This window comes from Carassius auratus, chromosome 34, assembly GCF_003368295.1.
Source record: "Carassius auratus strain Wakin chromosome 34, ASM336829v1, whole genome shotgun sequence".
Lineage (NCBI taxonomy): Eukaryota > Metazoa > Chordata > Actinopteri > Cypriniformes > Cyprinidae > Carassius > Carassius auratus.
In genome coordinates this window covers 6,963,156-6,986,056 of record NC_039276.1, presented here as the reverse complement: position 1 = coordinate 6,986,056, position 22,901 = coordinate 6,963,156, and the positions used below count along the sequence as shown (strand labels likewise).

Sequence of the window (22,901 nt, the reverse complement as noted above, 5' to 3'; positions counted from 1 at the left end):
ACACATTCAATTTAAAAACCCACTGTAAAGAAATACATATAGCAGGCGCATCTGAATCTGTCAAAATCTTCAAGCTGGGGTCACAGAGCAGAAATAACACCTAGCCAGTGAAGACATTGTTCTGTCAGAGACTGTGGCCACATCCATATAGATGTGACAGGCTGACACGCATGCCTCACTGACTTGGAGAGCCCTCTTCACTGTCACCATAGCAAGAGAGAGCGAGAGAGGTAAACCTTGAAAGGGAGAGAGAGAGAGAAGTGTTTTCAACTGCTTTCATGTTTCTTATAAGCCAGGAGTCCTGCTCTCCTATGGGAAGCTCTGCTCAGTTGGATAAATCTCCCTCATCATGTATTCATCATATATAGGGCCTCGCTGCTGAAAAATGGAGACTCGTACAAACACACACTCCCTTACACACATCACACACACATACACAAATCTACAAATGCACAAATACATTAGATCTTTTCCTCTGTGCTGTGTTATACATTTTTTTATGTATTTATCAATAAATCAGCTGGATTATGTGAATCTGGGTATGCGAACCAGCATTTTTCTTTTTCTCGCAGGCCCTTCTTTATGAAAGCATATTAATGTTCTGAAAAGAAAGAAGCTGCCTTGCAGTTAGGCAGCACCCTAACTGATTTGGAACCCTATTAGTGACAGATTTGGAACACTTTCTTAGTGTGTTATACAAATAAAAGTCATCACACAAGCGCAAAGGAAATGTGACTCAATTGATTTCAGAATGTGATAGCAGGTGGCTAAAAACACGATACTCTTATAAGCATAAAGGTACATATTTATGTAGGTAAAATATTTCCATTTTAATCTGAGCAAACCGTTTGGAGTTGGTAATATTTTTTATGTTTCTGAAAGAAGGCTCTTATGCCCACTTATGTTGCATTTATTTGATCAACAATACAGTAAAAACAGCATTATTATGATTTAAAATAACTATTTTCTTTTTTAATATATTTTGCACTTTACAACTTAGACGACAAAACTGAACTTTCAGCAGGCATTACTCCAGGCTTCAGTGTCACAAGATCCTCCAGAAATCAGATGGTTTGGTGCTCTAGAAGCATTTTTATTATCATCATAAACAAGTCGGAAATAATTGTGCTGCTAAATATTTTTGTGGAAACTGTGATACATTGCATTTTTTCTTTGATAAAAAGAAAGTTAAAAAGAACAGAATTTATTCAAAGTAACATGAAATGCCTTAACTGTCTCTTTTGATCAATTTAACATGTTCTTGCTGAATAAAAGTAATAATTTATTAAAAAGAAGAAGAAGAAAAGGACATCCAAGATGATTTGTGGTATGAATTTGTAGTAACAAGAGTTAAGAAATGGTACATATCACTTCCTGATAATATTAATTAATAAATAATTTATATGTGTAATATATATAAAAATATATGTGTGTGTGTGTGTGTGTGTGTGATGTAGCTATTAAAAATTGTCCAACAGCACCTATTTATATAGATTACAGTATGTGCCTGCCAGAGGAAGATGGGCTCCCCTTGCTGAGTACTGCTTCCTCTCAAGGTTTATTCAAATGTTTTTTTTTTTTTACTTGCTTAATTTTCTCTATTATTTTTTCAAAGATGCTTTAAAATAATATGTATTATGCTATTATATATGTAAAATCCCAATCCAAATAAAACTAACTTGACTTACCGGTGATCTCTCGGACGGTGCGGAACACGCTGAGTTTCTCTGGATCCAGAGGCTCTATGTTGTGGTATACGTCCCTGTAACACACAGAGATTGATGCAAGTACATTAATACTTGGTATATACTGACAGGAACATTTTTACATCGAAGAAAATCTGCATTTTTTTTCTAACAGATGAAGCTGATTATGAAACAAGCTCTTAAACATAAAGCCAATTATTATCAAAGTGCAGGCTATCAACACAAATCCACTCTGACCAGTGCCTGCTGACTCCATCCATCCCAGTATGTTGAATTTTCTACATCTTTTCCAAGTCACCATGCCTTATGCTATTCTGTTGCACAGTACAGCAGAATTTAATAGCACCATTGAGCCGGAGATCTTTAGGGAGGATGCGTCCAGAACACCTGCTGATGCAGCGTGTGTGAGAGTGTCTGTGTGGGGAATACATGTAAGACATATTTGCACTCCATATCACAGTTTGTGGTGGAGATGATGTCATCTGTATGCCTATCAAGATGTATGTGTGTGTGCACATGGCTTTGGCCCTGGATTGCTCTTTAAGAGCAGAGTCAGCTATATGGGGTTAGAGGGTCGACCAATCAGAGACAGCGGGATCAAAAAAGGCCAATGGAGGGAACGGGTCAACCAGAGGTCAAAAGACTTCTTGACAATCTGACAATCAAATATTTCACAGCACTTATATAAAAAGGGGGCAGCACATTTCTTATATAAAATCACATTAACTGTGGTCGTCTTGATAGTCAGTAGAAGGTCTCATAGGTCTTGCTTGACTGTCTGAACCCAAAAAGTGTTTTAACGGTACGTTTAACGTGTGCTATTAAACTGGCCAGTGTCTTTTTTTTAACACAGCCTTGATGTGAAGGGCTTCCCTAGTGTTTTTCTTCTACATGATTCCCCTCCTGCATCATTAAAGCTGATGTTATCTGATGAAAGGATGCAACAGAGGTCAAATGGCTTCCGACAATCCAATATCCGATATTTAGCTGTAAAGCAGAGTGTAATGGCTGTGAAGCGAGCCAATAGATGGTTCGAAGGAGCAACTCTCACCCTTTAATGCCTGTGATGAGGAACACCAGGTTTCCGTTGATCTTGGTGCAGTTGATGAATCTGTCGATGTTGCTGGAGTCTACGGTTTGAGCCATTTGAAGGCTGGCAGTGCCGATTCCATCGCATGCTGTAACAAACCAGAAAACTGTGTGAAACAGAAAACTTCGAGAGAAAGATTAATGAATTTCAGGTGAAATGATCCTTTCAGAAATTGGTAAGCAAGGTTTCAAAGGTTTTGCTATTACTGCAGTATAACTGTGGAAACTAATTTGAATTGTAGGTTGCTAAATTGCTTTAAAGATGTTAAAGTCAAGCTCTTTAAAAATAATAATAATAATAAAAAAAGCTAGTTTTGTCACAACACAGCACTGCTTGTCGGACAAGATAGCTTGTTCACTGGAAAGGCTGCACTATCCTGATAACAGTTGAGTGACTTGTCATTATTTACCATATAAATCATTATAAAATGTAAATATACTTTAAATTAAGAATTTATTAAATAATGTTAACTAAACTATTTAAATCTATATTGTTTATTGAAATAAAGATAAAATGAAATGCAGCAAATTACTTACATTAATCACAAATTATTAAATTTTCAATGGTATTGAAACTGACAAATAGAAATTTGTTTTGGTGGCAACCCTAATACATGGCATTTTGGTAACCTCTGATGATGTGTGTGTGATCACCTTTTGGGCAGATATCAGTGCAGGGGATACACATCTTGATCCTATTCTCCTCCACCTCCATCTTGTTGGTGGGACAGGCTCTGACACAGGAGCTGTGGTCCACCACAAAGTTATCTGCCATACCACACACAGAAGCAGAACAAACGGTCAGATGGTGGAATGCTCTAACTCTTAGCAATCTCTCTGAAAAAGGCCATTGACTTTTTAAAATGGTAGAGAAGAAACATCCATTCCCAGACAAAAACCATTAACACATCCACACGGATGCAGTGGGGACTGTGACTGTGTGCGTGAAGGAAAGAACCCATCTCCAGCAGTGACTGTGCAGCGTGGCATCCATCACCAGAGAGAAGAGAGGGGATCATGGAGGGACAGATAAAGAAAGATGGACATCTCTCTGCACCTCTTACATGTAACGTGAATCTCAGACTCTTACTGTGAAGAACTACGTGGCACTAGATTTAACATCTGACACCAGGAGAACAAATAACCCTGGGTAAAAACACAGCCCTCACCTTCTCAACCCTGACAGCCAAGAGAAACTGAGCACTTCACAGTCGCCCCACTGAATAAACTGGTCTTGCGTGACTGTGGAGGGCGGTTTGGGTTTTGGGGCGGGTCTCTGAGTACTGCACAATAACATTCATCGTGGACTGAGCACTGGAGTGGGTGTCTGTCAGTGTGAAAACCCTTCATTCTGCAGCAGTGGCGGCCCAGCAAGAGGGAATCATGGCACTCGTGCTCACCTATCATCACTGTTATCACAGCTCTCTTTCATTCTTTCACCGTTCGCTTCTTTTCAAAGAAGTCAGGTCAATTCACATTAAGCTTTATTGTTACAATGAAAGATACAATAGCTGGTACGAAAGATTTCTATCTCCATAATTACCCCGTCAGGTCTATTCTCATTGGATAGAGAAATAGAGAAGGAACAGGAACTTTCTGTTTAAGAATGTGTTGAATTGTATGTATAGTGATATATTGACATACTTTTGTCATGGTGCTGACATTGCAAAGCAAATAAAACAAACATTAAAGATGTGCATTTTAATTCTATTAGATACATTTTAATGTGGACTGGACAATAAATTATTTTGCTGTGGTTGAAGTTAACTGTTCTGTTTGGTGTCTCGGGCAGGATCCCTGCACTTCTTGACACATTAATTTCCATGACGTTTCTAGATGTTCATGAAATTTATAGAGTTGCCATTCAAAAAGAGCAATTTCTAGCCTTCTAGCCAATTCAATATATTAGGATCTTGTTAATTTGCATAACCTGGAAATTACATTTTCAAATTCCCTGATATTACCAGGTTATCTATGACTGTGGGAATTCTGTTCAGAAAGTTTAATAGCTCAGAAAATTTAATAGCTCAAAAAAAAAAAATAATAATAACAATCACTGAAGTATCAAGTTGAAAATTCAGGACACTTCTGATTAAACATGCTTACATTTCATAAAGTCGGTTTGGGATTAGTATGTAATGTTTTTGAAATAAGTTTCTTATGCTCACCAAGGGTTCATTTATTTGATTAAAATACAGAAACCACAGAAATATTGTGAAACTGTATTACAATGTTAACAACTGTTTTCTATTTTAATATATTTTTTATGTAAATTTTCACGTGAAGACGAAGCTGAACATTTTCAGCAGGCCCAAATCACATGACTGGCAAAAAAAACGGAATGCATCACCTTATAATATCTCTCTACTAGGATTTGATCAGGTTAGAGTAACTTATTAAAATAATACAAGTGTAAAATAAATTTAGTTACACAAATATTATTGGTGTCTGAGAAGCAAAAATAAATAAATAAATAAATAAAAATCTGAACAGAACATGAGGATTAACTTGATGCAGTTTTAATGCATATTTTACTATTTTCACATTAATTATTTTGAGATCAAAAAATTGGTGGACCCCCTGCTGTTCTGCCACTGATCCTCTGTTGAAGACCCCTGGGATACACATACCCTTCCTTCTTTCCTTCCTTCCTTCCTCAAGTCAATGAGGAAATCAGAAGTCAAGAAGCTGAGTGAGATTTAGCAGACATGCTTACTCCTGGGGCTCTAAATGGGTACCGCATCACATCAGGGGCTCAGAGGAGCGCAAGGACTCAGGTGCAGCCGGTCCGATTCATTTGCAGTCAATCTGAAACATGCTTGCATTCCCAAATATGAACGCGCCTCAACATGGCACCTGATATCCATTTATGTGAGTGAAAGATCCAGCTAGAAGCGTGTGCGTAAGCATACACATGTTTGTCTTAGTTTGCTCTGTCTGTCTTACGTGGGCACTTTTTGACGCAGAATGCTCCATATGTGTATTTGGCCCGTGGGTTGTGCTCCAGCTGGAACGTGTTGGGGTTGTAGACGAAGGGTTGAGGGCATTGCGTCACACATGCACCGCTGTCGTTGAAATTAGTGCAGGCCTGGACACAGAGAAACAAAGTTATTGACAGCAATACACATTTATTTAATAAAACAGCTGACAAAACTTATGTTGCTACTTGTACAGTCTCATTTTAGGATTTCATGCAATAGAAAAATGTGCCTGAACACAAAATTGCTCCACTAATCAGCTCCGACCCACAAAAAAAGTATGTCAACCAACACCAATACCGCATATAAGCAATATAAAGTAGCAATGCTACAAATAAATAATGATTCAAACAGGCTTACAGAATATAAAAGTTATTTGCTTTATCAGCCTGCCGTCAGATGCACAAAAGAACTGTTTTCTTCCTTAAGAGTGGCTGAGATGTAAAATAAATAAATAAATAAATAAAGGCATTGATCCAAATCCCAATGCATACAGCAAAAGTGCATTTTCAATTAAAAAGGAAAAATTGTGAAGTACAATACCAATGATTACAGCTGAGGATAACTAATTAAAAAAACCAAAGAGGTGCGATAAATCGCTTTCTCTAAGGGCCGGAGAGATAAGGAGCAGTCAAAGACACTCGGGATCTGCCCAGGCAGCACGTAACAAAAGAGCTACAGAGGTTTGGCCCCCAGTCTCATTCACAGCAAGGTATTGTGGGTGGAAATGAGATTTTAATGGTATCTCCCGTGCAAAGAACATGTCCTATAGGGAGATTTTTGGTCAAAAGCGATTCATCTGTAGGCAACATGGATCTATTTTGGAGAATTGAATTTCATTGAAGAACAAAAACTCAAAAATGGAGAGCTGGAATGTAAAATTGACACTGGATATAAAAAAGTTAGGGTTTGAACTTGACTAGTAGCCCATACAAGATGTTGACTGTTTGTTGATTTAATGTTTGAGCATGACCACACCAGTTTCACGGCACTTCCACATTTGCATAATTATACATACAGTTGGGTTCAAAGAGTCCTCATTGAAAATAAGGGATTCAAAATCGAATATTCTAATTATATCAAATGTTCTTACTTCCTTTGAAGCTCAAGATACTCATTGGATCATCTCATTGGATCACCTTAAATCATGCTGGAAAACATGATAACCAGGCTTGACACAAATTTGTGAAGTTCACGCAGCTCAAGTGCTGCTGACCCTGAAGCTAACAAAATACTGAGATATTCTGAAATTAATGTACATTTTTCCATTGAACTTTCACTTTTCACAAATGGTGATGCTGATTATGTAACTTGTGTTGAAAAAAATAAATAAATAAAAATCCTGACATTCTGAAATTCATGTTATTTTTCAAAAAGGTCCCATTATTTAACATTAGTTAATGCATTATTTATTAACCTTTGTTAACCTTAGTTAATACAAATACAACTGTTCATTGTTAGTTCATGTAGGTCCATTAAATAATATGAACAAATACATTATTATATTTTAATAATATATTAGTAAATGTTGACATTACCATTAACTAAGATCAATAAATGCTTTAGGAATATTTTTATTTCTTAACCTTTCACTCAAATTATGATGCCGAATAAATAAATTGTAATGAAAAAAACTGTATTCAAATAGAAACATGCAAAATTGCTGATGAACTCAGACTGTGAAATCCCACTTTATATTTGACAATTACAGCCAAACACACAAAGACACAGTTTGTAGACAGAGGAATTTTCGGCCTGCTGTCACCATATACTGTAGAACAAACTGAAGTCATGTGATTCATGACTAGTCAACACAGGACAGTACTAGACACTGCAGTCCCTAATATGATTGAGTGCATGAGTGTGTTACAGGAATACTGAAGACATACAAAGCAGTCGGTGTCCTTTGGTCCAGAACAGCCTCCAGCACATTCACGATGACAGCAGTCACTGACGTACGGCCCAAAACAGCGGCCATCACATTGCTCAGCACACACGGTCTTCGTCACTGAGAAAGAACAAGAGATAAGGGAAAATGTAAAAGAAATATGCATTTTAAATGAGCATTTGTGTGATGATTTCTTTAACCATAATGCCTCATTGTACTACACAGCTGTCTGGATGCCTGTAAAAGTCATACTATAAGTAAACAGAGCTCTAACCAGGGAGAACATGTGGGGTGTGTGGTCTCTTTAACTATAGAGTGATGGTGATCACAAAGCTGCACTGCTTTCCTATTTCTGCTACTGATACTCATAGTAATGCATACAGACATTCACAGTAATTCCAACCATATGGCATGCAGAATACATCTCCAGCGTAGCTGCTGAATGAGCTTGGGGAGCTTTTTGAAATAAGGTCAGAAATATCCTTTACAAACTATAAGGATGCAAACGCAGACACGAAAGCTTGGCTGACATACTGTATCTCTTCTTACATTGCCAGGATGGGAACGAACCTCAGGAGCACAATAGAATTCCCATCCAAATGGGGGATACATAGGCACACTACAATACAAAGGTTTAGGGTTGGTGAGAAAGGCATTGCTTTTTCTAACTCTAACCCTACAAAGGTTGTCATTTTCATTTATGTATCGGTCCTTGTATGAATATGAGTGTGTGTGTTGGTAGCACAGTGGTTGTAAAATGCTGTAATTTCCACAGCAGCATTTGTATGTGTATGCTTGTTCAGGCTGACAAACACCACCCAGACTTTTACAAATGCTTGTTAATTCTTTATCAAGAGTTTGTAAGACAGGATTCAGATCTGGGTATGATTACAAAATTTCAAGTTGTGACAGCAGTTCCCTGCTGGGTAACATGCTATACTTCATCTAAAACTACTTTAAACATTTTCTAATTTTAGTATATTTATTATACATCCAACTTTTTTGATCTCATGCTAATTGAATATTTATATTTTAAATATTCATGCAAGACGCACTGATTACTGAAAAATATTAGAACTTTCAGAGCTTGTGTTCTATATAAACTAAGCTCATCTGCGTGAGAGAGAAAACTTGTTCTGAACCTCTTAAACTTTACATCTAAAAATGATCACATGATCAGCTGTGTTTACACATCAGTGATACCGACTGGGTCACCAAAACAGGGCCCATCCAGGTGTTTTTTTTTTTTTTTTTTTTGTGTGGTGAAAGTCAGACAGATACAACTTGTTTATTTGTTAAGGATTAGAGAGAAAGGTTAATGGCCATTATAAAACTTTATAATAAAAATGTTTGATATGACCCTTTTAAGAGAACTGTAATAAAATCTAATTTGCATGGTGATCTCTTTTTATACACACTTTCCCTTATACATTTCTATAACACTGAAACTAAAATGTTGATAGAAAAAGGTAATCTACATATTCCGTACATATTCAGTTCACTATGAGAGGCATGTGTATAAAAGTTATTATATGAACAGATTTAGTGTGAACTGGCCTTCCTCTGAAATACCACTTTACCACTGCCATTATGGTGGTGCAATCTATTACCGCATAGACACCAAATGGCTTATTTTTCAAAAACAAAAGACACTGCACTGAACTAAAGAGCCACTCAGAAAAATGATGTTGCTGATTCATTTGCCATAAAACACGCTTTTAAAAATACATGTGGCACTGGCAGTTATACACTATCAATCTGATAAAATACACAGACGACTATAAAGTACAGAATATTAAGCCTCTGAGAGTTTCATTAGCAGCACAAATGCCGTGTTTTATTGCGCAGACCGATTTCAGGTCAAAAAGTGGTGCTCTTGTTAAGATGTAATCCCAGTTTAGCAATGCACAAATTGATTCCAAGTCTAATTATGCTTAAAAAAATCATTATTTGAATACACTTGTTTGAAATATTTACTCAGTATCCACTGGGTTGAGAAGAAATACAAATTTAAGTTGGCAAAAATGACAGAAAAGCTAGAGCAAAAATCCAGTGAGAATGTTTAATGCTCTTACTAAATGGTTTCATTAGCGTGAGATGGAACTCAAATCCATTTCACAGTTGCACAGTTCTCCAATTACTTCATCCTTATCGTTCTGACAATTAAGACTACTCAAGCTAGGAGGCTGGTGACGAGGCAAGCTGTGGATTTAACCACTGTGATGAGAAGAAAGGTGAGGACGGCGAGACGAGGGGAGAAGAGAGAACAGACTTATCTGGTGCAGTGCGGTGACATGTAGTGTTTTTGTGGAGGCAGTGCAAAGGTTTGTTTAAGACTATCTAAATGAGATCAGAATATACTAGACAGTAAAAGAAAGAGAGAACAGGGTCTTCTCCAAAACCTAGTGAGCTGCTTATGTTTGCAACATTTTTACTTCACAGAAAAAAAAAAAAAAAATTATTTAATTTTTGCTCCAAACCAATATGCTGTTACGTGTGTTATGGAAAATAACATAGGCATTTTTGGAGAATAGTTACACAGATTTTACCATACCAGAACAGTTTAGATGAATTTGGAACTACAGTATATGAGAATGAGTAAATAATGATGCCTCTGTATCATAGCATGCAATTCCAAAAAAAAAAAAAAAAGAAGTTAAGCAGCATGATTATCTCTCTCATTGTGCACGACAAGCATTTGTAGTTAAACATATACATTTTTTTTATTTAGAAAATGACTGATTATTTCACTAGACAAGACCGTTTTTCCTTGGCTGGGATCGTGTAGAGCCCTTTGAAGCTGCATTGAAACTGCAATTTGGAATATCTACCCATTGATCCCCATTGAAGTCCACTCTATGGAGAAAAATCCTGGAATGTTTTCCTCAAAAAACTTAATTTCTATTCCATCTTTCGGATGAGACGTTGAGGTCCTGACTCTCTGATGTCATTAAAAATCCCATGGCCTTCTCGTAAAGAGTAGGGGTATTACCCCAGTGTCCTGGCCAAATTGACCCCCTGCCATTTGTCAATCATGGCCTCCTAAAAATCCCCAATCACGTGATTGACTCTGTTACTCTCTCTACTCTCCACTTGTAGCTGGTGTGTTCTTTTTGCATCATCCAAGTGGATGCTTTGGGTGTACAACAACAATACACTATAAAAACGCTATATAAATGCATAATTCATTCATAATTCATTCATTCAACTGAAAAAAGACATACATGAACATCTTGGTTGACATGGGAATAAATTGTCAGGAAATATTTATTATGGAAGTGAATTAATCCTTTAATTTCTTAAAAAAAAATTGACTCCAAACTTTGAACAGGACTGTATACATTTATTTCAATAAATAACATTTTATGAAGAGTACAAAAGTTCACTATAATTAGAAATGGAATGTTCTATTAAAAATCGTGTACTGTGAACCTTGTCCTTTATACTGTAAAGAGCTTCACAAAGTTAGCTTAGCAACAAGCTAATGCAAAACTCTATTGAAATCAGCTGAGAGCCATCTCCTTTGTGTTTAGCTATTTGTACGACACAGAGTTTTGAGATGCTGTTCCAAATCGATTACTTACGAACAGTGGCTGACGCTAAAGTGCCCTTGTGGTCCGGTCTGCCCCCCGGTCCACGATTTCTGCCGAGGGTAGGGGTGTGCAATATCTAGATTTTTGACAAATGTCTCCACAATCTGCTTTTGAACAAATATCGTTGTATTGTGCTACAGTGCACATTCTATCAGATGCAGTTCTGGCGCCGCAGAATTAATATAGTGCGACAGACATTAACATCAGTGATAACTCAGCGATAGAGTTACTCTCATGGGACACTGCACTTATTCACAAAAGTACTTTTGTGTGTGTGTGTGTGTGTGTGTGTGCGCATCGGCTTTAACGCCTTAATGGTTATTTAAATGTTTCATTCGTGTACTGTTCAGACGTGTGGTTTGTCTGAGCGCACTCAAAGCGCATGCACAAAAACATTTTTGTCTAAAATGAAAGTAAACAACTGAATGAAACAGATGCATGTCTGTATAATAGATGTGAGCAGGTTTTAAAGGGACAGTAGGCTACCTGCTGCCGACTGTAATTAAAGGGATAGTAAAGGGATAATTTAGTTGGGGGGGGGGGGGGGGGTAATATGGAAGTCACTGTGAACTAGCAAATGTTTGTTTTTTTCTCTTCAAAATAGAGTTGATGTTTAGCAGGAGGAGGAAACTTGAAGGTTGAAAGTGTGGGTACATGAAGGTTTAAAAAACAAAACACTAACCTATTTAAATTTGGGGGTGAATTATTCCTTTACTGTTAATAAAACACCAAACACAAAGAGAAAAATCACTCAAAACTCTTCACTGAAAAAAATTAATACAGTTACTTTAAAAGGGAATCAATGTATATAGTGTTTTATTTTTATTTGTTCATAAAAAAATTTGAATGCTCCTGCTATATACTATTGTACATGAAAATAAAGCACGGTTTATTTTGATTTGTATATTATGTGTATTTGTAATGTATATCTTTGTTCAAATTTTTTTTTTTAATAAAAAGGAGAAAATAATTACAAAGACTTCTCCCGCTTTTGCCAAAATATCTGCCATGCTTTTTCATATTTTGTTACCTTAAAGTAATAAGCTTTGTCTTTATAAATCTTTGTCCTCCAATTAATATCCCCCCCCACCCCATCTCCGACTGTGACCTCGTAACACCATTTCGCCCCTGCCCATCAAGAGGTCTATGCATGCCACTGCTCACGTGGTTCCATGTTAGCTAGTATGCTTGTTAGATTTAGAACACAGTCATAGAGACAGAAGCGCCTGTTCAAGTAAATAACAGATTTTCTGTTGAAAACAATGAAAACAAAACTGAACAAGAAGAATAAGAGTGTGTTGGTACCCAGATGGAGGGACAGGGTGAAATGATGAAATCATTAGGGGGTATTTGAGAAGGGAAAAGGCTCATATTCTCCTACTTGACCCACCAAACCATTTTACTGTACGGAGAAGTCTATAAAAATGATTGTCAATTTCATTAATAAATGGTGATATCACCAGGGCAGTACAAACTTCAGGTACAAGATAGTTTTGCTGCCGTTCTGTAAAGTGAAATTGCTCTGCTCTACTCATCTGTGCGATGATACTGTCGTGAATAGATACATGGTCTCATAGAAATACTGTTAGAATGTCCAGACAGATTCAACAGACTCTCTGCACTTTTTAGGGGAGAGTGAAAAATGAAAATGAAAACCTGAAAAATAAAATCTTACACTAAAATAACAGCAAAAAAAAAAAAAAAAAAAAAGCTGTTTTTAATTGAATTATCCTTGTCAATTACTTTATAAGGATCAACACCATCAGATGCAAAAATGATTTATTTTAAATATTGTCAAATTCACCACTAAATTCAATATACAGTAACAGTGACTAGAAATCACATGGCGATTTCAGAATGAATTTAGCTCCACATCAGTTGCGTATGAATATGCAAGGAGCAGAAAATGTTCATAACCTTCTAAATGAAAGGTGTTCAGATTCTGTGGGACAGTTTCTACAGAAATGATTTTGCACAGAATCTGTGTGGGCCTGCCTATTAGCTTTCCTTCTCTTCCAGCTCATGTTAATGACACAGGAGACTGTAATGCAAAATAACTGCCATGCGAGATTTCTTTTTCCAACATGAAAATTTTAAAAACGGTTTCTTTTTTTCAACAGAATTAAATCCGGTAGAAGCTGAGTGTTTTGTCCTTAAAAAGAGATTCTTACGTGTGCATTAGTGAGCTTTTCGAGGCAGGGGTAATGACATGTTTTTGAGCAGTCTGACTTAGCATTTGACTGCATTATAAGAGCACGCCGGGGGAAATCAGAGTTATGGTGAGTTGTGATCAAGCTTGTTGAGTGGAAGCCTGGAAGAGAGAGACTGAGGATATGACTGTGTGTGAGAGTTTTGAGGGACCTGATGTAATTAATCTCAACAGTTTTAAGTGCAGCTGGTTTCTGCCGCTACACGTGAGAGGAGATGGAGAGTCAGGCTGCCCGTCTCTCTCTTCAATTATCCTGCACTGGGAGGGCAGCTGCATGCCACGGCCTGCTGGAGGTGTCGTACTGAGCCTGTGAAGATAGCTGAGGAACTCTCACAGTGGAACGACTCTTCACCTCACTCTGGTGGCTGTATCTGCAGTGTCTAGATATTATATTCATGAGTAAAAGTTACTTCTGTGAGATGTTTTTTTCTCCATCCTGGTTGATAATGTATGCTATGAAAAGTAATTTGAAATAAAAAAAAGTTATAACCCACAATAGGCTGTTTGTTACCGTGATTTTTGCCACACACACACCCCTTCTTCTAGATCCTCAACATGGAGTGTTAAATTTTGTTAAAGGGCACCTAAGCCCCTTTTAACAAGATGTAATATTAATCTTATGGCTCTCGTGATTGTGCCTGTGAAGTTTCAGCTCAAAATACCATACAGATCCTCTCTGCTTTTTGTATGGCAATAAACAGAGAGGAGAAGCAACACAAGGGAGAGTGAGAGGACTGGTATTCAACTGTACATGTATGAATCGGACAGCAGAAGAAACTAAATTAGGCTCAATCGAGATGCATCGGCAATGTGCAAACTGATCAGCATATGGCATCAAAGTACCATGAGTGTGATTTGCGGTCCAAACTAACTAACTAAAACTAACATTTTATTCCCCACATAAACACCACAGCTCAAAGCATTGCTAGGCCATAACTCCAGGATTATAACTTTATTTATCGTTTCATTTTCAAATGGTAAATTCACTCTGATCACGAAAAGCTCTGATCATAAAAAGGATGGTGGCATCATATTAAACATGAGGTGCAGTGTATTCGTCAAAGATCTGGGCTGCTTACTGAGAGGTTGCAGATTCAGAACCATCAAGGAATGACTGAACTAAAGGCCACAATCTAAATTAATTAATTTCAATGAGGATGGTTTGACATTTTTTACAATTTCTGACACTCACAGCTCTGACACTGGTCCTCCTTTGGCCCCCAGCAGCGTCCATTACATCCTCTATGACACCTCTGACCTGCAACCAGAAATGATGAAACATTTAGTCATAGCAAATTTCTGCATTATAATAAAAGATGACAACCTAACATTATTTATTTGAAATAACATTTACTAAAACCAGGAACATAAGTCTCTTAAAAAAGTCAGTTCTGATTTCATATTGACCATAAAACGTCATTTTTAAGTATGCATTCTCATCACACTATCCATATTGGTCAGCATCATATAGTTCATAATACTGTCATAACATTTCATCACAGTAACCGAAATCTGGACCATTCCGCTTTAGGCTGGATCTCTTTTCATCTGCACTGACCCTGTTCTGATGAAGTGGGAAAGAGTCGTTGTTGACTGACAGAACAATGTTCTGCCTGGCTCTCCAGAGCTCTGCCCGAATCCTCCCCGCCCCAGAGGAGACGTCCCGCATGGCTTTGTTACACTCATCTGCTGTGGCTGTTCTGCCACCCAAGCTTAATTGACTGTTGGGTAATTGCAGTGTGAGCATGGCTGACTGATGGAGTGTTGTCCTCTGTCCCTGTTCCACTTCAGTTAAGAGTAATTACACTAGTGGCTTACGCTCTTCAACTACATGGGCCAGGCATTTTTAAACATCACGGTTTTTACACTCTCGGCCTCATTTCCTCTTTTTCTGCCTAAGTACTTGATTTCTCTGTCATTCATTTTTTGTGAGATATGGTGTAAAAAGGCTGCTCCATCGGCTTTCTAATAGCTCAGTCTTCTAATAGTCTTCATTCACTCACCATCATACAATGGAATTATAATGTTTCACACTGCAGCTCTCTAAACAACACCATAACAGTAGTCTATTCAATTATAATCTGACTTCTGAAGCCATACAAAACTTTGAAGCTCCTGGTCATTAAAATGTCTTTCAGGTTTGAAAATGGATTCAGTGTGAATAAATAATGACAGAGATGCTCATGCTAATGTTTACATTGATTGTCAAGACCATTCTATGCTTTTCTTTGCTGCCCATGTGGCTGCTTCTAGCCTAATCTGAAGGTTACAAACATCGGAAAGAATTCATTGATAAACACTGGCTGGAAGGGCAGAACTGCATTTTAATTGGTGAAAGCTGCATTGCTTATTCCCTGTTGTTGTTTTTTTCTGAACAGACATTGTAAATAACCTCACTAAATAACTAAATAAAATCAATGAGGACAATCCCTGCCCCGAAACACTAAGAGATTATAGTGGATTATAAATTCAACACCCTTAATTTGGAGAGTGGGGAGCCAAAACCGATCAAGAGGATTGATTGACTGGATATATTGTGAGCCTGGAGACATTATCAAAAGTATCATTAAGAGCTGTAAAAAAATAGCTTTTCTTTAAAGAGTAATTAAAACTCACCCTTAAATAAAGTAAAACATAGTCACATGAAGAGTGTTATTGTGTTTTTGAATCCTTTTTGGAGATTGCCAACTCCCTGGTTTCATTGAGTTCATTCATTGAGTGTGAGTAAATAGTTACTGAATTTTAATCTGAGGATGAAGTAATAATAAATGTCTAATAAAATGGTAAAAATAATTATTCCATGGTTTCTGGACATTGTGTCACTGTGTAACATTTTCTTTAGGATTCTTTGATGAAAAGAAAGTACTCTTCAAATGTTTGGGGTCAGTAAGATTGTTTTATTTATTTATTTATTAAGAAATTAATAACAATATTCTGCAAGGGCAAATTTATCAAAAGTGACAGTAAAGACATTATAAAGACATGTTGTAAAATATTACAATTTTATAAATGATTTTATTCCAAATAAAAGCTGCTCTTTTGAACTTTCTAGTAATCAAATAATCCTGAAGAACATGTATCAGTTCCACAAAAATATTAAGCAGCAAAAACTAATACATATTATAAAAAAATTGAATAATAATAATAATAATAATAATATAAAAATATATTATAATGATTTCTGAAGTATCATGTGACACTGATAAAATAAAAATATGTTTAAATAGAAAAGTCATTTTAGACTACAAAAAAAAAAAAAAAAAAAAACATTTTATAATATAGTTTTACTGCATTTTAACTTAAATAAATGCAGCCATGGTGAGCATAAGATACATCTTTCAAAAACACACAAAAAGTCTTTCTGACCCCAAACTTGAACAGTTGTGTATTAACAATCCATTTTAGCACCTCATGCTCTGACTGGTGATTACTCACATGAGCTGCTGCTATTGGACGGCACCACCAGGTGATCAGGGCGAGCGTTCTTCACTATATCCTGCCAGTGGATGGTATCAGCATGACACAGGAACTTGTTCTGGTCCACGTACACCCCTCCATTCAGAATTTCTGGTAAAACACAGACAGCAACAATAAAACACCACTGACTACTTAATGACTTATGTCAGCGGACACCTCTGAGCGTATCGTGCAGTGAAGGTGACCTCATCTCTGTCTTATAATACATGGAAAGAGCAAGGCGTGGCTCACCAGAGAGCAAAGATAATGTATAAAATCATTTGATTTATTCACACAATGACTCTTTTTGACCCTCTGGTGTCAGTACTGGCCTACTTCTTGGGTTAGTCAGCCTAGAATCCACAGTCAGACTTTAATGGTACAGTTCACTAAAAAAGCAAAAATTAATTTACTCACCCTCACGTTGTTCCAAACCTGAATGACTTGTGAAAAACGCAAAAGGTCAAGTTTTGAATAACGTACTAGTCGTTTTTTTTTGTTTTTTTTTACAATTAAAATGAATAGCCACTGAAGATTTAAAACTTAAAATGACCTAAACTATCAATAAATTATGATAAAAGTTATAAATGTTCTCCATACATGATGTGCATATGTTTTATAGATGCAACAATGTGACTGAATCTTTCAAATTAGATTTTTTTCATTAAATTTGTGATATGTTTCACAAAGTCTCAATGATAAGTTTACGATCCTGAATGAATCAATCCAGTCACAATTAATAGACACCTGACTTTCAGTGAACAGTGAGTTAATTGTTTGTCTATAACACAAGCCTATTGTATGATGTATAATAATGGAAATATTATATTTTTGTGGTGCGTTTCCATATTGTATGGACTTTGAAAGCACCAGCACCCATTCATTCTAAGAATAACTCCAGAATTTCTCCTTTTATTACCCAAAAAAGAAACCACTGTACAGTAAATCATACAGGGTTGAAATGAAATGAGGGTGAATAAATAATGACAGAATTTTCTTTTTAGAATAAGCTATCCCTTCAACAAAAAAATCTAGACTAATTAGACTCTTACTGCTATTATTAATAACCATAATCTGTTTTGTTTTGATTTTCTCTTCATTGTATTTCTCCCCACTTTCTTCCTCTCCTACTCTCAGCAGACGCAAACATAGGGAAGGAAATGATTACATTCCCAGACAATGTCAGAGTCAGGTCCATCCTGGATTTGAAGCGATGACATTCTGGACAGCGGTGCTAACAGGTTTGTAATTTCATATTTTATCTGAAGGGAGACGTCTCTCAATCCTTTGCCCTAATATGCATCATACTGTCTCACACGGATCATCGGATTTGGAGAGAAATCAATCTGTTGTTCCCCTCTCCATGTGTTCACGGGTAACACATCTCTGTTTGGGCACACCAGACGACAATGAACATTATGATCTTAATGTGTCTGGAGTAATCCTCACTCACTTGGACAAAAACACCAGAGAGCTTATAACAGATTTGCATTATTTACTGCACTGGATTTCTCTTTCACAGCTACAGGAGATTAGCCGTGTGGTGGAAAAACAGATGAGACATATTCATAACCACAGGCCATCTGAAATTGATAATAGCCTAACAAAACCTTGATTAAACTGTATTCCATGGATGATTGGAGATTGTGTTATTGTGTATTTCCCTTCTCTCTAAGGGGAATTGAGAAACCTGTCGCTCACTGGATAAATTAATTTGAGCGTTCTCTGCATCTGACATGCTGGGAGGGCTGAAGCCAAATGTCTTGTGCTCTCCTAGAGGTAAGAGTCAGAAAAACAAATAAATGCAATGGCAGAACTCAGCAGGGGTCCTCAGACAGCCCAACCGGTTAAAGCAGATTTAGGATCACTATCTTTCTCTCTCTTTAGATGATTTCTCTCTAGCTTCACTTAGGATGTTCTTTTACAGTTAGGATGCTGTCGAGCTTCACTGAACTTGAGCGTATGCATCTTAAAAACTTCAGAGAGAAGAGAGAGTCCACAACAGAAGACTACAGAGGCTCAGTCAGCACCTGTTTTTTTTTTTTTAATCAAAACACTGATCATACAAGAGAAGACTAAACACTGAAGCAGATACTATTATTTGTTTACATCAGTGGTGTCCAATCCTGCTGCTATACTTAAAAATAAAGGTGCTACACAATGCCATAGAAGAACCTTTTTGTGGATCTAAAAATGGTTATTCTATGGCATTGCTTGAAGAAACTTTTGAAGCCCCTTTATTTTTAAGAGTGTAGATTTTAGCTCCAACCCAAATTAAACACACCTGAACAGCTAATCAAGGTTTCGCTAGGCATACTAGAAAATTCCAGACAGGTGTGTTGAGGCAAGTTGAAGCCAAACTCTGCAGGACACCGGCCCACCAAGACTGAGTTTGGAAAGCCCTGGTTTACATGCAATAGTCATGTAAAAAGGTACACCAGATCTTGTGGTTAAAGCTAGTTACACAAATCCATCTAATTAGTTAACTTCCTCAGTCAAAGATCCTTAAAGGGTTACCCCAAAATATGAAGCAACTGGAACAGTTTTTGTAAGCGAAGAAAACAAAAATAAGTGACACAAATGAGATCGTTGACAAAGGAATTATTGAATAAAGTCATTATTTTTGTTTTCTTCGCTTAACGAAACTTAAAGGGACAGTTCACTCAAAAATTAATCCGTCATTATTTACTCAACCTTATATTGTTTCAAACCATAATAACTTTAGTGTGTGTGTGTGTGTGTGTGTGTGTGTGGAACAGAAAAAAAAGAAGATATTAATGAAAGAATTCTCTCTGTTTTAGTGTTATTTTGGACCCCAATAACTTTCATTGTTTGGACAAAACCATTATTCAAAACATCTTTTGTGTTCCATATAAGAAAATCAGTCATAAACCAAGTGTTTAGCAGTTAAACATTTACAAATTTAGATTTAACATTTGCTATTTAGATTTAATGATCATATTTCGTATTTTAATTTATATTTGGGATTTAGTGGGAAGTCGTGGCCTAATGGTTAGAGAGTCGAAAGGTTGTGAGTTTGAGTCTCGGCCGGCAGGAATTGTGGGTGGGGGGAGTGCATGTACAGTTCTCTCTCCATCTTCAATACCATGACTTATATGACTTAGGTGCCCTTGAGCAAGGCATCGGACCCCCAACTGCTCCCCGGGCGCTGCAGCATAAATGGCTGCTCACTGTTTGGGTGTGTGTTTACAGTGTGTGTGTGTTCACTGCTGTGTGTGTGTGCACTTTGGATGGGTTAAATGCAGAGCACAAATTCTGAGTATGGGTCACCATACTTGGCTGAATGTCATGTCACTTTTTTTTTTAATATTTCATATTTATTTATTTATCCCTACAACATAAAATTAAATTTAAAAGAACATTTGTGACAAATCTGAAGAAAAAAAGAGGCCACATTATCACCCTAATCTCAGTTTCTCAGCTGGAACATATTGGCAGGCAAGATACCTGTATCAAAGGAGGACACACAGCTGGAGGGGTAGCAGAGCACACACACATACACACATTGGTAGTCTAGATGCCAACACTGTCACTGGGTTCAGTAAAGCATTTCTCTCGGCAGTCATGACAGCTGGTTTCATTTGAATGACTGTTTGATTGTTGTTGGAGCTCTAAAAGCTAAAGATTGAATTTTGTCTCAAATGAAGTGAAAACATCCATGTCAGTTATTGGGAAATGCTGTACACACACACACACACACACACACACACCGCCATTTCTATGTACCTGCACACTTAAAACGTGGCTGAACTTTGAGTATGTTAAAATAGTATTGGCTCTGTTCCAAAACAGTGAGCTGCTTTACTGTCTACTACCTACACAGACAGCATCCTTCTAAGGCAGCATCCTAACTGAAATGGAACATCATAAGTGACTGAACACAACTGCATTATACAAACACGGCTTCTAATTTAAAGCAAACATGAGACTCGATTAAATAACTGACTTCAGTAACATTTGCTAATGGCATGAGACTAATAAGCATAACAAATACATAAACATTTAAATCCATTTTTATTTATAACATACTATTTTCTATTAGTATGTAGCATTTAATGAAATGTAAATATATAATTGTCATTCGATTAGTCTGCCAATGAGAACGGATTTTGTCACTTAGAGTTACTGTATGAGCAATACAGTATGGGAATGCCATCTCTGGTGAGGATAAATGTGATGTTTTGATAGAATTTAGAATTCTTAAATATTTTCTAACATTACATAGTATCTTATCTTTTGGAACACCCTTTGGGCCAAGAACATGCCTAAAGCTATGTTTTTATCCTCAGATCTTTATGCAAATATTGGGATATTGTATAGAAATTGCTGAATGTATATGCCAAGATGTACATAAAATCTTAAAATGCACATATAAATGTATGCACTCAGTTGAGGATAAAATGTGCATAAACTATAACGGAAACACATTTACAGATTAAATTCCTCAATTTGCTACAACAAACTCATGTGACTTGCCTCAAAAGATTATGTGATTGAATAACAACTGACTGCATCCCAATGCATTGCAGACCAAATGTAGTTTTAATATTTCCTGAGCAAAAGTCTGTCATCAAAATTATGTTGTATAATAACCTCACAGTAATCTGTCAAACGATAACATTCCCAAAATTTAGGCAGCTGCCTCCAAATGCAAGATAGCATGACAGTGTTTGTAACTGTATTTTGTCTGTTCCTCATTTATTATGTAGGAAAAACATTTTTGAAATGGTTGCAACTCATTTTTATTATTAATAATTTGTCCCAGTTTTCTTCTCTTAAACACATATGATAGAAACATTAGGGTTAGGGTTTATATGCACATGTTTTATACAATGTTCAGATTTTACGCACAAGTTAAATTCGAAACTTTGGATAGAAACATGGCTTATGATAGTGATATGATGTCTAGGTTGAAATGTAATAGATAATGAGTTTTGTCTGCATTAATCAATCAGATTTGTTTAACTAAATTGACCAGAACAGGACATCATATGGTATGCAGGACCTTTTTTATTAGCTCAACTTGAAGATCAACACTAGTCCAAACAGATCTAGTACTAGTACTAAAATGATCAAGTCAATCAGGCATAGATAAGTCCGCCTATTCACCACAGAGTGCCAACATCACCCTGGCCTTATGCCAGTCTTTGCCAGCAGTCTGGCTCTGTGTGTGGCACAGAGGGACTGAGCCTGGCAGGGCTTATGAGGAATGATATGCCAGACTGTGCCAACTTCCCCTGCTGCCACTGTACAAATAGGTGATCTTCTGCACCATTCATCAAAGTGAGGCTCTGCACCACACAACCTAACTTCTCCAGCCGCATTACCAAGAAGATGCATGTCTGGGTGAAAAAAAAAAAGCAATGAGTAAAGTTGAGCAAACAACGAAAGGGGAAAAAGAGTGATTTTTCTTTCTGATGAGGAGAACAAAAATTGCCCTGATCCCAACACATCAGGACTTTGTGAGAACAATAAACACTTCATGTTTTAAAAGTGGTTTAACTGAACATTGTTTTTTTGCACCACTGAGGGTGATATCTGTCGTGTTGTTTTTTTATTTTTTTGTGACAGTGAGTGCTCTGAAACCACAGGCTAAATGCTAAATAAGACCCAAGGGAGAACACTGGCAAGACTTTTTATGGATTCTAACATATCTTTCAATGGAAATTTGAAGATTGTGAGTCCCTCTGCGTCCAATTTGTGAAAAAACACAAGTAATTCCTTCCATGTGTCTCGTAGGCTCTTATCACAACTGACCGACACAGAGTCTAGGACTTTCAGAGACAGGTGTGATTTCTCAGGAAAGCTACCTGAAATGTTCTTACTACTTGAAAAACACAGATTGAAAAAGGGATTTTGGTCACACTTTATTTTAGGGTCCAATTCTCACTATTAACTAACCATTAACTATGACTTTTGCCTCAATTAACTCCTTAGTTGCTGCTTATTAATAATTTATAA

The 22,901-nt window shown here is 36.8% G+C and overlaps 1 protein-coding gene across 1 annotated transcript in view; it reads right to left on the bottom strand.

Moving 5' to 3' along the window:
* LOC113053030 (receptor tyrosine-protein kinase erbB-4-like) overlaps positions 1 to 22,901 on the bottom strand; it is a 300,154-nt gene that overhangs the window by 79,790 nt on the left and 197,463 nt on the right. The window contains exons 4-10 of the mRNA XM_026217631.1: positions 16,899 to 17,030; positions 14,656 to 14,721; positions 7,663 to 7,781; positions 5,742 to 5,883; positions 3,450 to 3,563; positions 2,758 to 2,884; positions 1,689 to 1,762 (exon numbers count right to left, since the gene is read on the bottom strand). Of these exons, the coding sequence (XP_026073416.1) occupies positions 1,689 to 1,762; positions 2,758 to 2,884; positions 3,450 to 3,563; positions 5,742 to 5,883; positions 7,663 to 7,781; positions 14,656 to 14,721; positions 16,899 to 17,030 (774 nt within the window). The remainder of the gene's footprint in view (positions 1 to 1,688; positions 1,763 to 2,757; positions 2,885 to 3,449; positions 3,564 to 5,741; positions 5,884 to 7,662; positions 7,782 to 14,655; positions 14,722 to 16,898; positions 17,031 to 22,901) is intronic.